This window comes from Triturus cristatus, chromosome 5_2 (assembly GCF_964204655.1).
Source record: "Triturus cristatus chromosome 5_2, aTriCri1.1, whole genome shotgun sequence".
NCBI classification, from domain to species: Eukaryota; Metazoa; Chordata; class Amphibia; order Caudata; family Salamandridae; genus Triturus; species Triturus cristatus.
In genome coordinates, this window is record NC_140588.1 from 511,510,075 (window position 1) to 511,524,327 (window position 14,253).

Sequence of the window (14,253 nt, forward strand, 5' to 3'; positions counted from 1 at the left end):
AGGGGCCCGTGTCACAAAGGCACTTATGATTTATACATTTCTGAGTGTGGAATCTTCACACTTGCAGCAGATTCTCCACACTGCGGTGCTCATTGCGAAGAATCCACCCCAAAGTGCGGAGATTCCTCCATGAGTGAGGAGATTCCGCCCCCCGCGTGGAGATTCTGCACTCGTAACTTTACCAGACCAGATGTTACGTACGTATTTGCGGCTTTTTCCATTTTCCATAATTGTTTCCCGCACTTTTGTAAATCTACTGGAAGATAGTTTATCAACTCTTCCACTTCTTCCCATTGTCGGTGCACATATGTATTTAGTAAGACATTAAAAATTGTCTATGCACCTCTAATCTTTTGCTATCTTTGTCATACAGATGGCATTGTGGAGCTGTTGACTGTGCTCTTTTTCTGACAGTGGCTACTATCAACAAATCTTCCTCTACATATTATTTTATGTATTAAGGTGCTTGCATAGAAGCTTTATCTTTTTCTATAGTCTCCGGGTTACTGCTCGAGCTGTGGCTGGAGTTAGGAACACCTCTTTACCCTTGCTGGATAATAGATGGCAACATAGGAAGGTATTGATGTTTCCTATGTTGAGGACTCAATGTTTTTAATAAACATCTAGCATCCTACTGAACTTTTAAAGTGTCTGCAGAGAAATGTCATCTGGGGGTGGAGGTCTACTTGAGGAGCATTTTACCTCTTTCTGAGGGGTTCTGCATCAACATCAGGCTAATTCTGTTCTTCCTATTCATCTAAATTAAACTGTAAACCTGAGAGTCCTCAGTAGTCTGTGTTTAATTCCTCCTGTATGAGGTTTTCTCTCTCTGTATGTTTCTCCTCTTGAAATTGCATTGCAACAGATGGTGTAATCTTTTCTTTCTGTTTTAAGCTTTCAGTATCTTCTGGAGATCTCTTAATATCTAGTGGCTTAAGAACTTTATCGTAACTTAAAGCTTCCTCAAAGTGTTGTTTATATTTCATTAACTCAGCAATCTCTGTATCACAGGCTCTTATAATCGTTCTTGCCCCAATAACCTCCTGTCAATAAGGAGTTTGTGAGTTCGTTGGTGCTGATGGATTTCTTTAATGCTTTGATCTTGATTATGCTCTGAAGTCAAAGGCAGTGAGCCTTTTCTTGGATTTTCAAACTCGATCACGCCCTGAACTCGAATGAGTGTTTTTCTTTTCTTTTCAAAGTTTATATATCTGCAAAGTTTTTTGGCAAATCTTTTCCAGTATCCTTCCCTTTGGATCCCGAAAGATGGGATTTTTTATTCAATGTTTGTATTTTCTTTCCAGGAAATGTGGTGATTTATAGCCGTAAAGATGTCTTTGCTTTAAATTTCGATGAATTCTTGTTGTGCAAACTTTCTTTTTCCTATCAAAAGCTTCAACTTGTAATCTTTCAACTTTGATGGCCTTTTGTGAATGGCCCCATAATGCCTTTTGATTGTGGCATTGTAAACTCAGGATCATTATATTTAAAAAGAAACTTTTTAGGAAGTGATTCCGAATCTGAATGGTATTCCCCAAGCCTTCTCCAATATGTTCTTGTCATATGAAAATTTTGGGGAAAGTTCCAATTTTACTAATACCCAGAGGGAACTGCATTGGTTGCCTGATTAGAAGTGAATTATTTCGAAAACAACACTTAGGGTCAACAAGTCCAGTACAACTCAAATCAATGATCAACAGAGACAGTCCTAAAAGTGCATGAGTCAGTACTTCTTGTCTGTCACCCTGGTTCGTATGGTGTCTGGAACTTTACATCAGGGCTGCGGTCTCTGATGATCACTTGGTCTCCTGGTGAGATGGAACGTACTTTAGTTCTTCATTTCTGACCTTCACCGGTGTTGTGCTGCGAGCGCCAAGCTTGGGTTCTGTGGATGTCCTGCGGTGGAGGCGATCACCCTGGACAGACTGGGATGGTGTCTCAGAAGACCCCATTGAACATTAGGGTTCACGGTGCTTGGCGAGTAGTGCAGCGAGGCGTCCCACGATATTCTCGGAGAAACTGTTGGAGGTGGCATTCCAGATTGGCTTGTTCAACCACAGCGATGTGAATGGACTTGGTCAATGTTCGCATGAACCTCTCGGCCTCACCGTTGGCCTGTGGCCACTGGGGGTGATACGGCGATGTTGTATCCCTAGTTGTTCAAGGAGGTCTTTGAACTTGGCTCCATGAAAGTCTTTATCTCGGTAGGCAATGCAAAGGTGGGGAAGATTATTTTCCAATGCGGGGGATACGTGCGCAAATGCAGTCGATTCAACTACCTCAACAATGGGGTATTTTGAGCATCTGTTGATTAGAACCATTGTGGCTCTCATATCCGAGAAGCTCCCAAAATCAAGACTCAGCTTGCATCAGGGTACAGTAGTTGGGTCTTCATTTATTACTGGTGCTGGCCTTTCAGGTGAACTTGTCAGCAGGCATCCTTGGCATTGTCAACACTACTTCCTCGACCATAGCTTCAAGCCCAGGGAACCAGACTTTATCTCTCATACAGGGTTTCATTTTCATGGTACCTTGATGTCCTCCGTGTGCTAGTATCATCACGTGTCACTGGAGGCTGGCAGGAATGACAATGCGGACTCCCCTCAGGCGGGTCTCTCCTTGCTTGGTGCGGAATTCATCTCGGACTTGCCAAATTTTCGCCAGCCTTTCTCTGTCTTGGCTGGGCCAGTTGTTGGCATCAAGTAGGAAGTTTTTCCATGTGCTGCAATGGACTGCTGCTTTGACCCTCACCAGAACTGAATCTGCCTTCACGGCTTTGTCGATATCTTCCAGACTCAGACCTCGAGGGCATGCTGCTTGTGAGATCAGTTTGACATAGTCTTCGATGGCATTGATGCCTTTTCTATTCGGGCCGTCTGATGGTACAGGTTGGGGAGACAGAAAATCAGCTGGATTTTTCGACCCAGGTCAGGTAAGTAACCTCCATCTGGTAGAGCTGTAGCTGAATGGCCCACCTCTCGATTCTTGGCAGCGGGTGCGGAGCAGGCCCGCAAAATAGTGGTACGAAAGGCTGGTGGTCTATGATGACTTTGAATGGTTGGCCGCTCAGGTATAAGTGAAAACATCTGCATGCCCACTTAATTGCCAACGCCGTACTCTTGATCTGGGCGTAGCGTCTTTTAGTCAGCATCAATGCCTTGCTGGCAAATGCGAGAGTTGCCCACGATCCAGGTTCTTGCTCTTGAGCGAGCACTGCTCTTAGCCGAATAGGACTGGCATTAACAAGGAACTTAGTGGGCTGATCCAGATCGAAGTACGCCATGGTAACATTGTCAAGCAGCGTATCCTTGATGATCTGAAATGCATCATCTTCCTTTTTTTCCCACATCCATTTGGCATCAACTTTTGTGAGGGATCTTAGCGGTTCTGCAAGAGTGGGCAGGTCCAGAATAAATCTGCCACAGTAGGTGTGCATGCCGAGGAAACTGCGCACCTTGGAGACGGAGGTCAGTGCCTGCTTGATGGCATGCAATTTCCGGGGGACCGCCTGGATTCTGTCTTGGTTAAATACATAACCAAAACATTTGATGGACGATTGGAAGAATAGGCACTTTTCTTTGTGTAGGGTCACTCCGTGTTCCCAAAAATGTCGTAGTGTAGCTCGTAGGTGTTGGTGATGCTCAGCCATCATTTTCAAGTGAATGAGAATGTCATCACTGACGTTCATAACCCCAGGGAGTATGGAGAGTGTCTCCTGTATCATACTCTGGAAGACCTCAGCTGCCGATGAGATGCCGAAGTTCAGGCATTTGTACCAGCGCAGCCCTATGTGAGTACTGAATGTGGTGATATACCTGCTCTCTACGGCCAGGAGAATTTGGTGATACCCGGCGTTGGGGTCCAGTTTGGAAAACTATCTTGAGCCATTCACATCCGCTATGATGTCGTCAATGGTGGGCGTTAAATGACATTCGCGCTTGATGGCGTGGTTCGGGAGCTGCAGGTTGATGCATAGCCACATTCTTCCCAGCTGTTTCGGTTTTTCCGCTATCACCATTGGTAAGACACATGGTGTCAGCCCCGACAGCTTCTCGATCACCCCTTGCTTCTCAAGATTTTCGGTCTCTTGTTCCACTAGAGGTTGCAGATGGAAGGGGACACAGCGATGACGTAGTGCCACTGGTGCAATGGTAAGGTCGATGTGCAACTTGACTGGTGGATACTTGAGGCATCCTAGACCGTTAAACAGCTCAGGAAATTGATCTAGGGGGTCGTCAACTTGGTGCAATTTCACACATCTAGCGAATGACAGGCCCAAGTCTTCCGCTGTATGGCTCCCCACTAGTGTGTCCGCTTTTTTGTCTATGATATGAAACTTTGCTGTGACTTCTTGTTCATTGGACTGTATTTGTACCATCATGCACCCTCGGAGAGGCTGGGGTGACTGGCTCCCATACACATAAATTCTGGCATGCGAGGGGATTAGTGGTGGTTTTGGTTGAAGGCAATTGTATTGCTGAATCCCCATTACTTAAATGGAGGCTCCAGTGTCAATTAGGGCCTTGACTTCTTACCCTGCGATACGGACAATACATTTGGGCTGTGGCCTCCTGCGACATTTGAGCTCTCTTGCAAATGAAATGAGGAATGCCTCTTCCTCTTCCTCTTCGGGGGACAAGTCTTTAGCCCAGTGTTTTTGTCACTTTGCACAGCCGCCTAGTTATCGCAGCACATGGGCAGTGGTAATTTCATATGGATTTATGCATTATTTTAAGTAGGATTCTCAGACATGTTGTCTTTGGACCTGCCCCACATCAGCAGAGGCTTTCTTTGGTTCCTCTCGGCCATGGTCTCTGAATTAACCATGAGTGGCACTCTTCATCCTGCAGCTCAGCGCTGAGACTCAGGCACAGCCCAAGAGCTCACGGTCTGCATGTTAGGAGTTACTTGTTTATATTGCTGGCTCAGTGTAGAAAAATCCACAGAGGAATGAAGTTTGTATATACATTTCCATGGTGCACCTTTGGTTGGAAAGGGTGAAAACAACCCGCTCAGCCCTTGAGAGCGTTCTGCACAATTCCACTACTAATGTATGTGGTCTAATTAATCCTCATTGTAAAAATGCTGAATGTCACCCCAAATCACCTTGCAAAGAAAATTTGGGAGTTAAGCATTGAAAGGTTCTAAATGAAGTTGGGGTCCACAGAAGCACAATAAGCAGAGAGTCGCTGTTTAAAAGGAACAAAGGAGAAAAGAGAGTAAAAATTTGCTTATCTGGAAACCGGTCTTGGGATAAGCATCATAAAGACAGTTTTATACCTCACTGTGATACAAATAGTCAACATAACAGACTGCGAGCAACACAGAAATATTACGCTGAATCAAAACCAGTCAAAGTTGAGATGAATTCCTGTGCTCCTCTATTTTGCACATAGGTCCAACATTCAGTGCTTACCGAGGAGTCTGTCACATAACACAGACTCCTATTTATGAAAGCAAGAGCAAACATGTTTCAGTGGGTGGCTCCAATATTGTTTGGGGACGACCTACCATCTTCCTCTTCGGGGGACAAGTCTTTAGCCCAGTGTTTTTGTCACAGTGTGGACCTGGTGCTATCCGTCTGTGCCACGTTTGTCATGGATAGTTGGTGGACAGCTTTCATTGGCGGTTCCCCCCCTGGTGCTCTTGTACATGGGCTTCTTTTGGTACACCGAGGCGAAGTAGTTTGTGATGCCGCAATTGGACCAGGTGCGGCTTTGGGCAGTGCATTCGGCTCATGGGTGCTCTTCGTGACCACAGTATTGCACCGAGACTTCGGAGGTGGAGTCCCATGCATTCTGGTGGTTTTGGTCTTGCTCTTCGTGCGAATGGCGTCAACCCACTCTTGTTTAATGTTGGTGTTCTTTTCAGGCACTTGGGCAATGATATTCGGTTATCTTAGAATAAGGCTGCGTAGGGTTTTGTTGCGGAAACCTTGAATTATTTCAGCTCAGATTTCCTTCAGCTGGTCATCTGCTGTGCAGGTCCTTTCTAACTCAAGCAGCAGTGCATAGAATGTGTCAATAGATTCCCCTTCTCTCAGGGTTCAGTTGGGGGACAAAGTGAGCGTTAAGTGCTCTAACTGTGGCATCATGGTCTGTGGCGGGGCCAGGGTATGGCAAGTGTTTGAATAGTTTTAATATTTCTTCCCTTGCATAGTGTAGCAGTAGGGATCTTTTAACTGCGCCATTGTTTTCTAGTGTGGCGATGAAATAATTATCCAAGCGTCCTATCCTGGTCTTGCATCATGGGGATGCGGTTGCCGGATCTGCCAGTTCACTGAATGGCGGCAACACCCCTGTGAGTGCATGTTGCCTGGTGAGTTACTGCTGTTGCGGAGCGGCCAATGCTTCATCTGCCATGGTGGGCACTGTTGGGTAACAAGGTGATCACCACGGGTGTTATTTCTTCTGTCTCTGGTTTTGATTGTGCCAGTGCTTGTTTGCCAGGAGTGAGCTATCTGGATTTGTTTGCGAGAGTGCTTGATGGCTAGGAGTGGGTCCTGTGGTGTGTCTTGTTCTTCTTTTTCTCTCAGATGATGGCACTAAATCTGGGAGAATTGTCTTTATTAAGACACCACTTTCCTTTCCTCTGAGAATTGTTTTCCTCTCCCTCTGCCCTGTTTTTAAATTCAGGGATCTGGCTGGGCAAGAGGGGAATGGAGCACTTCGTTGTGCTTCCTCATGCGAGTGCGTGCTGCAGAGGAAACTGCATTCTCTTGTGCAGTCGGCTGCACGCTCTGTACTAACAGAGGGCATGTCCAGGCTCGGCCTTGGTGGCCTCTTGGTTTTTTGACATCGTGGGGCAGCGCCTTACACAGCTGGGACTGACTGCTCGCTAGTGGTCGTGGAATGCTTTCAGGCCGGCTCTGGTTCTTTTCTCCTCTGAAGGCAGGCCTGAGGAAGGGCATGGGCCATCTTGCGAGCTGTTCAGGACATGCGCCAGGGTAATGGCTGCAACTTTCCTTGCAGTGCGGGGTGCGTCTCGCCCTCGTCCCCAGTGTTGCGGGGGTGTCTTCCCCGCGTGTTGGGGTACGACCTGATGGTGCCCCACTTCCCGGATCCCACAAATTCACACGGACTCGGTCTGTGTATACGGCAGAGTGACCACGTGTGGTCCACGCCCTTTTATTAGATCCCCTCTGGCCACTCCTGGCCACAGGATCTCGTGTATGCATCTTCTGGATTCAGGCAGGATAAGCAGAACTGCCGACCTACTACAACATCAACAGCAGACAATCACCATAGCACCTTCAATTAGAGTATTAGATTGGTTTCCCACCCTAACTCTCGTGACTAGATTTATTGGGGTGTTACACAGTCTCTTTTCCTTGCTGGCCATAGATGACATCATCACTGTATCACTGTGCCTTTTAAACACTATTTATCAGACTTCTGTCCTCTATGTTCTAATCTTAGGTGTAATTAAACATGAGAGCTTCCATGTATAGGGCAAAAACAAAGTATGAAAAACAATAGATACAATGAAGGCAAGTAACCAAGTCATTACAAATGCCTAGGGCAGACGTAAGTTAACATACTTTCTTTTAACAAACGACAGGTTAGATCGTGTTCTTTAAAAAGCCTCAGAGTTTGCTGTGCATAAAATCTATGATTTAACAATACTGTGAATATTCTAGCACCTTGAATCACTCTATCTGATACACTTGATGAGCAAAGCAGCCTATAACTTTAACGTTTAATGTTATTTCTAATAAGGACGACCTGGCATATTCAAGGCCCATGAGAAACAGAAATGCACAGTAGTGTGTGCTCTAAACTTCAATCATCGATGTACCCATATATTGTAGTGGATGACACCGCAAAACACAAGGGCATGGCTTTTTCCAAAATCTGTTGTGCAAAAGTCATGATTTGTAGAGAGACATGACCAATAAATGTAGGCTTTCAGAGAGAGCTTCCATAAATCCTCATCTTCGTGCTCACCGAGGAGTACTCTGCCCTCTCAGCTCGTTCGTCACATATGGATTTCATAACTCTTGCCATCTGGAACGCTGAAGATGGAAGGACCCGCCCCCAGCGTGCACCGCGGGTACATGAGCCAGCCTTTATTGCTGGTGGGGACTCCCTGCAGATTTATGAGGCTGGACGTGATTCACCACCAGGGAAGCAACAACAATCGCTCTTCGGTGCTATCTGCACAATGGAAAAAATTCAACATGTGCCTTGGGAGGGCATTTGCTTCGTATTCGCAACAAATGTTCATAGCAATTGCTGCTTGTGCAACTAGGAAACTGCAAAACAGACCCCCAAAAGTAACTTTCCAAGTATCCCCAATGGATAATTCTCACATTTCTGTGGGCGGGCATTCATAGGGAAGGAAAAAACGTGCATTTATTCTCCATAGTGTTCCTCTATGGCCTCCCATTAGGAGAAGCATTGATCAGATAAATTACTACACCCTTGTGACTTAACTAACATCGCATTTTACATGTTATCCACTCATATTACATACATGTTCTGACGTAAAGTGCTTCCTCAGATCCCTCTTTTCAGAGGCAGGAGTTGAAGAAAGTTGCATTCCATAAAGACATTTACTCTTAGAAAAGCATTATTTAGAGGGGTCAGCCATCATTAGATTTCCCTGTCTAGGGCAAGAACGTGAGACCCTCAGTTAGAGGTAGGCAGAGATGGAGCCCGGGCTGGGAAGGTGAAGCCGGACCCAATGGGGTCCCGGGACAAACGCGCCGTCCTCAGGCAGGAAGCCTCCACCAGCCCATTTGCATAGCCCACTAGAATGGGCGACCATGATTGGTCACCCCAGGGCAAGCTTGGGCCCCCCACCAATCAGGGGACGAGCTGACAGGCAACGAGGGGGGGATAAGTAAGGGTACCAGGCCCAGGAAAGGCACAAACCCCCCCTCGCAGTAGAGCGACAAAGAAGATGGACTTTAGTTCAGTGACTTCTTAGTTTCTCATTGCTCAAACAGGTGAGATTTCTGTTGTTATTTATATGTTTACCGCGTCTAAATTGCTTGGTGTTCTCGTGAGAAAGTGTTACTCATAGTCGCTAAAATGTCACTCATAATTACACTGAAATTATGAAAATCTCACACATAGCAATCTGAAACCTTGGCAGCTATGGGGTCCGTAACTTTCCATTCAGAAAATCCGGAAGGAACGTTTAGTAAAGTAAGACTTCCAATGGAACCATTTATAACAAAAGATCCACAAGAAAAAAGATATCACTTTTTTTTGTAAAAACGTTTTTTGACATATTTCACAATCTGTTGGCATATAAACTAAACCAACGTTACCATTTTATTCATGGATGATATATACTATTTCTGCAGAACTCTCACAATAAAACGTTGTTGAGGTCTGGATGTGTACAGATACAAACAAAACAGAAATATAAATCATTGGGCAGGGGCACCTTCAGCAGTGAAAGGGTTAAAGAAACAATTTAGAAAACAAGAAATAAAAGTTTACAACTAAATACAATGAAATTCAGGTTAGATTCTTAGAGAAAGTTAACCTTTGTCATGGAACATTTATGTGGATGCTCATCGCTGCAAAACATCACCAAAAACATTGATGAGGTCATATTTGCATTACTGTCGCAAAATGATTCAAAGCAGAGACGATGACATGTTGATGCGCAGTGACTTTTAAAATCCTACGATCCTATGAATGTTGCCACTCACGCTCCCAGGACATCCATACTGAAATTTATGAGGTCAACTAAAGCCAAAGACAATGTTGTCGTCTTGGTGGCGCGGGTATCAAATTATAGGGAATCAATGCAGACATGTACATTGGCATTTCCTTACATAAGGCACAGATCTCTAGGAAAATCGCAATGAACAGGTGTTGCAGGAAATAATACTTGTCCACCTGTCACAGAGGGAGAACACGAGCAGCCCTGAAGCATTCTTGCTGGATTCAAGCCAGACGTGCACACACACACGCCATGTGTACAAGACATTATGTAGAATTAAGCAAGCACAAATTTAGAGTTTTGTGAAATTCCCATTCTCACTAATGATTTAACTCGAATGGCTAATTGTCAAAAGGATTTAAATAATAAAAAGTTAAGACATAAAGTAAATTAGTTAATTTCAAGTAAAAGGTAATTACAAGTGACAACTTCTGCCAAGCCAAAAATTGTCACTATTTAGAAATGGCACGGCAGTAGCAATGACATTATGAGATGCGTAATATGAAATAAGTTGTCCTCTACACTTCCAAATAGAAAGAGGCAATCACACCAGCAGGGTCCACATTGGTTCAAAATGATAATGGCTGCCTTTGCTCAACCAGTTAGAAGCAGTTTTGAAGAATTTATAGTTTTCCACACTGCGACACTGATGTGATTTTGCTTCAGTTTCTGTTTTCATTTTCAGGGATTCCTGAAGTTTCTGAAACACAAGCTCAGTCTCGTTTGCCATCTTACAAATTCCAAAATCCTCTGGTTGTGCAACTCCCGGGGGCCCCTGACTGACCACATAAACATACTCCATGTCGCCGGGTGAAATGCGGATCTGCACATGATTAAATCCAACTAGTGTGACAAAAGGAATTTGTCGATTCAGCACGCCGATCCAGTTCTCGCGTGGGGACAGGTGCACGAGAGCTCCAACGGGGTGTGCACTTTGCACAGCCGCCTAGTTATCGCAGCACATGGGCAGTGGTAATTTCATATGGATTTATGCATTATTTTAAGTAGGATTCTCAGACATGTTGTCTTTGGACCTGCCCCACATCAGCAGAGGCTTTCTTTGGTTCCTCTCGGCCATGGTCTCTGAATTAACCATGAGTGGCAGGCACTCTTCATCCTGCAGCTCAGCGCTGAGACTCAGGCACAGCCCAAGAGCTCACGGTCTGCATGTTAGGAGTTACTTGTTTATATTGCTGGCTCAGTGTAGAAAAATCCACAGAGGAATGAAGTTTGTATATAAATTTCCATGGTGCACCTTTGGTTGGAAAGGGTGAAAACAACCCGCTCAGCCCTTGAGAGCCTTCTGCACAATTCCACTACTAATGTATGTGGTCTAATTAATCCTCATTGCAAAAATGCTGAATGTCACCCCAAATCACCTTGCAAAGAAAATTTGGGAGTTAAGCATTGAAAGGTTCTAAATGAAGTTGGGGTCCACAGAAGCACAATAAGCAGAGAGTCGCTGTTTAAAAGGAACAAAGGAGAAAAGAGAGTAAAAATTTCCTTATCTGGAAACCGGTCTTGGGATAAGCATCATAAAGACAGTTCTATACCTCACTGTGATACAAATAGTCAACATAACAGACTGCGAGCAACACAGAATTATTACGCTGAATCAAAACCAGTCAAAGTTGAGATGAATTCCTGTGCTCCTCTATTTTGCACATAGGTCCAACATTCAGTGCTTACTGAGGAGTCTGTCACATAACACAGACTCCTATTTATGAAAGCAAGAGCAAACATGTTTCAGTGGGTGGCTCCAATATTGTTTGGGGACGACCTGCCATCTACAACAGATTTTCCCTGAAAAGGAAATGGGCTGTGAGGCCTGATTCACTTTCTTCTCAACATCCAAGGACAAGTGGGAGGATGATCAAGCCAGGCCTGAAGGCAGAGGACTTGCTCAAAGAGGAGAAGGTTCTAAAGTACCTCCTTGGAGGTCAAAATACCAGGGAAGTCAGGTCAACAAAGGCCTTTAATAGAGGAAATGAAAAAACTGAACACAGACCACAAACAAGAAACTGAATATTTCAGTGTTTCTTTATACACATGATAAAAGTACAAGAAAAAGCAGGCCATCACAGACGAGCCAATCTCCAAAAATGGAAAGGGCACAAAACCCTGAAAGAGAACCTAGTATTACTTTATGTTGCCATCAAATGGATATCAAAAAGACCAATAGAAAGGGAAGTCCAAAAAACGCCGAATGCTAAGAAAACAAAGGCCCAGGGAAAGAAAGTGGCACCCAACAAAGAGATTCACAGGCATAGGAGAGCATAGACAGTCGAAAGCGGTACTAAATAATAAAGTGCACAAAAAATGACTCTAAATTACGTAATGTCCCAGCAACCAAATACGTCATTTTAAAAGGGAATCATGAAACACCACATTTTCAAATGTGTATATTTTTGTAAGTGCGGGAACTAAGTAAATACCAGAAAATGGTAAATAAATTAACGTAAACTAAGCAAAGATCTATATTTAAAAATCGCACGCGTTTCTAGGAGACAGTAAAGAAATCTGAGCATGTAATTCATCTGAATGCTTTCTGCTTCTTTACTTTCTGGCATGTACCATGCCTGCAAAAGGGAGCAGCTCAATATATTTTGATACTCAACTGTATTATCCTTTAGCAGTCCTGGGCAGCATTGAATGCTAAGGGAACTGACAAAAGGCCCAGCCCATTTGAATGCCGAACTGATACTGCTGTGAAGTCATTACTGAAATATTTCTCTTTGTTTGACGTTCAGTCGTGCTCATGTGCCAAACAATGTCATTGGTATTCTGTGAACATTCAATGTCATAGGAAGGCTCAGAAGAGCATGCCCTGCCATGATGTACTGAGTTCTGCAGATCATTGAATATTTATTTCGCTCAGTTCGCATGCTGTTATCTTTATCCAGTGCTGAGCACATTCCAGGTTTCCAGCACAGAAGAGACTGGATTTATTTAAAGGTTGTTTTGTTGTTGGATACAGGCATGCTGCACACAATCAACAGTGCTAAAGGAGGCAGCAGAGCAAGCGGTTTCAAAGCATAGCGTAAATTCTAACCCGCTGAAGTAACACTGATCATTTATTTCATTTTGTACATAGTCAAAGCCTTTGAGATTCACGAGTGACGTCATTTTTTAAAGTCCATACTTGTGGAGGTAATGCTTGTGAAAAGGGCTGAAAGCATTTCATTGACCGGGAGGAGAGGAGCGGCATGGGCAGTCACAGTACAAGCATGGTAACGCCACCACTACAGCAGGCCAAAAGTCTGCTCTGGAGAGGCCACTTTGCCTCTAGGTTGGCTAATCTGTTTATGTGCCGCTTCAATCGTTGGCCTCTGTGCTGCTACAGTGAATTAAATACTTGTTCATATCTTTTCAGTGGAATGTGACAGTGCTGTGTTGAGTTGTCCCTGGGAATGAACATCTTTGTGTTTTCTGAAACGTAATTATTTTTGTTGCTTCATCTTAGTTTTGGGTGTAATTTGCAAATGGCAAGTGAATGAATTACAACACATTTCCCCAATTAAAATTGTCTTAAGCTGTTTTTTTTTTTAAGTCTGCGTGTTTATAAATGGAGGCTTGTCACATAGACGTTTCGGCATCGTTGAAAATATCTGCAAACACACATTGATTTACAATTGTAACTGGTCCTTTAACAGGGGAGACGAAAGAAGAGACTGCTTTGAGAATATAATTTCTAAAATATGTTTTATAAAAGGAGTAGTATAACACCTAGTTTTGCCCTTCTAGTGAACAGTTCTCATTGATTTGACACAGCTCTTCTTCCATCTCTGCTCTGTGGTATCTTTGATGCATGCTGGAAACTTTCCAGAATAATCTACTAAAAGGAATGTTATGGCACAATTGAATTCCCTCAATTTTGATAATTGCCTATAGTCCTTCACTTTAGTAACCTAAAAAAAAAGGTTTGAAAGGTGTAACTAAGCATGTGACACAACTGTCTCAGCTCACAAGTGGTTTAGCTGAAGATCAGTGAGACTTACCCAAGATCACACATTAAGTCAGTGTTAGAAGCCAACACTTGAACCACTGAAATATTTATTCCAAACACAGTACCACAACCGCAAAGCCACACTTACAGTTGCAGATGTAATTGAAGGCTGCTTCATGTATACTGGCCACGCCTCAGTTTTTTTTGGGCTTGTGCACACACTTATCGGAAACCATATAACAATGTCAGCATGCCTTACTACTACTAACGACAGCAGTGGGCTCACATACCTCGACAGCAGCAGCTTCCCTTTCAGGTTCAGATCAGCCGCACAGTCATCTGATTTACAGTTCCTTTCAAATATAGTCTGCATAAAACAGAATATGACACTGTTACGTTTTGGCATATAGAGACTGAAGCAATGGTTGGGTTAAAAGCACAACTTCTGAGCTGCAATAAAATCTGCAATTGGAACTTGATTCAGAATTGGAATTAAAGTCCCAGCCCAGGCTCTATTCCTGGTTTTAACAAATGACCAAAACAATTGTGTGATTCTGGTGTAATCAATTTCTCTCCCCATGTTCAAGTAATAAATAATGCATATGTAGCACCTTTTTAGTGCACTG

The 14,253-nt window shown here is 43.9% G+C and overlaps 1 protein-coding gene across 1 annotated transcript in view; it reads right to left on the reverse strand.

Annotated features, from left to right (window-relative positions):
* ITGA9 (integrin subunit alpha 9) overlaps positions 1-14,253 on the reverse strand; it is a 962,089-nt gene that overhangs the window by 375,901 nt on the left and 571,935 nt on the right. Inside the window, exon 17 of the mRNA XM_085607531.1 lies at positions 13,918-13,994. Within this exon, the coding sequence (XP_085463657.1) occupies positions 13,918-13,994 (77 nt within the window). The remainder of the gene's footprint in view (positions 1-13,917; positions 13,995-14,253) is intronic.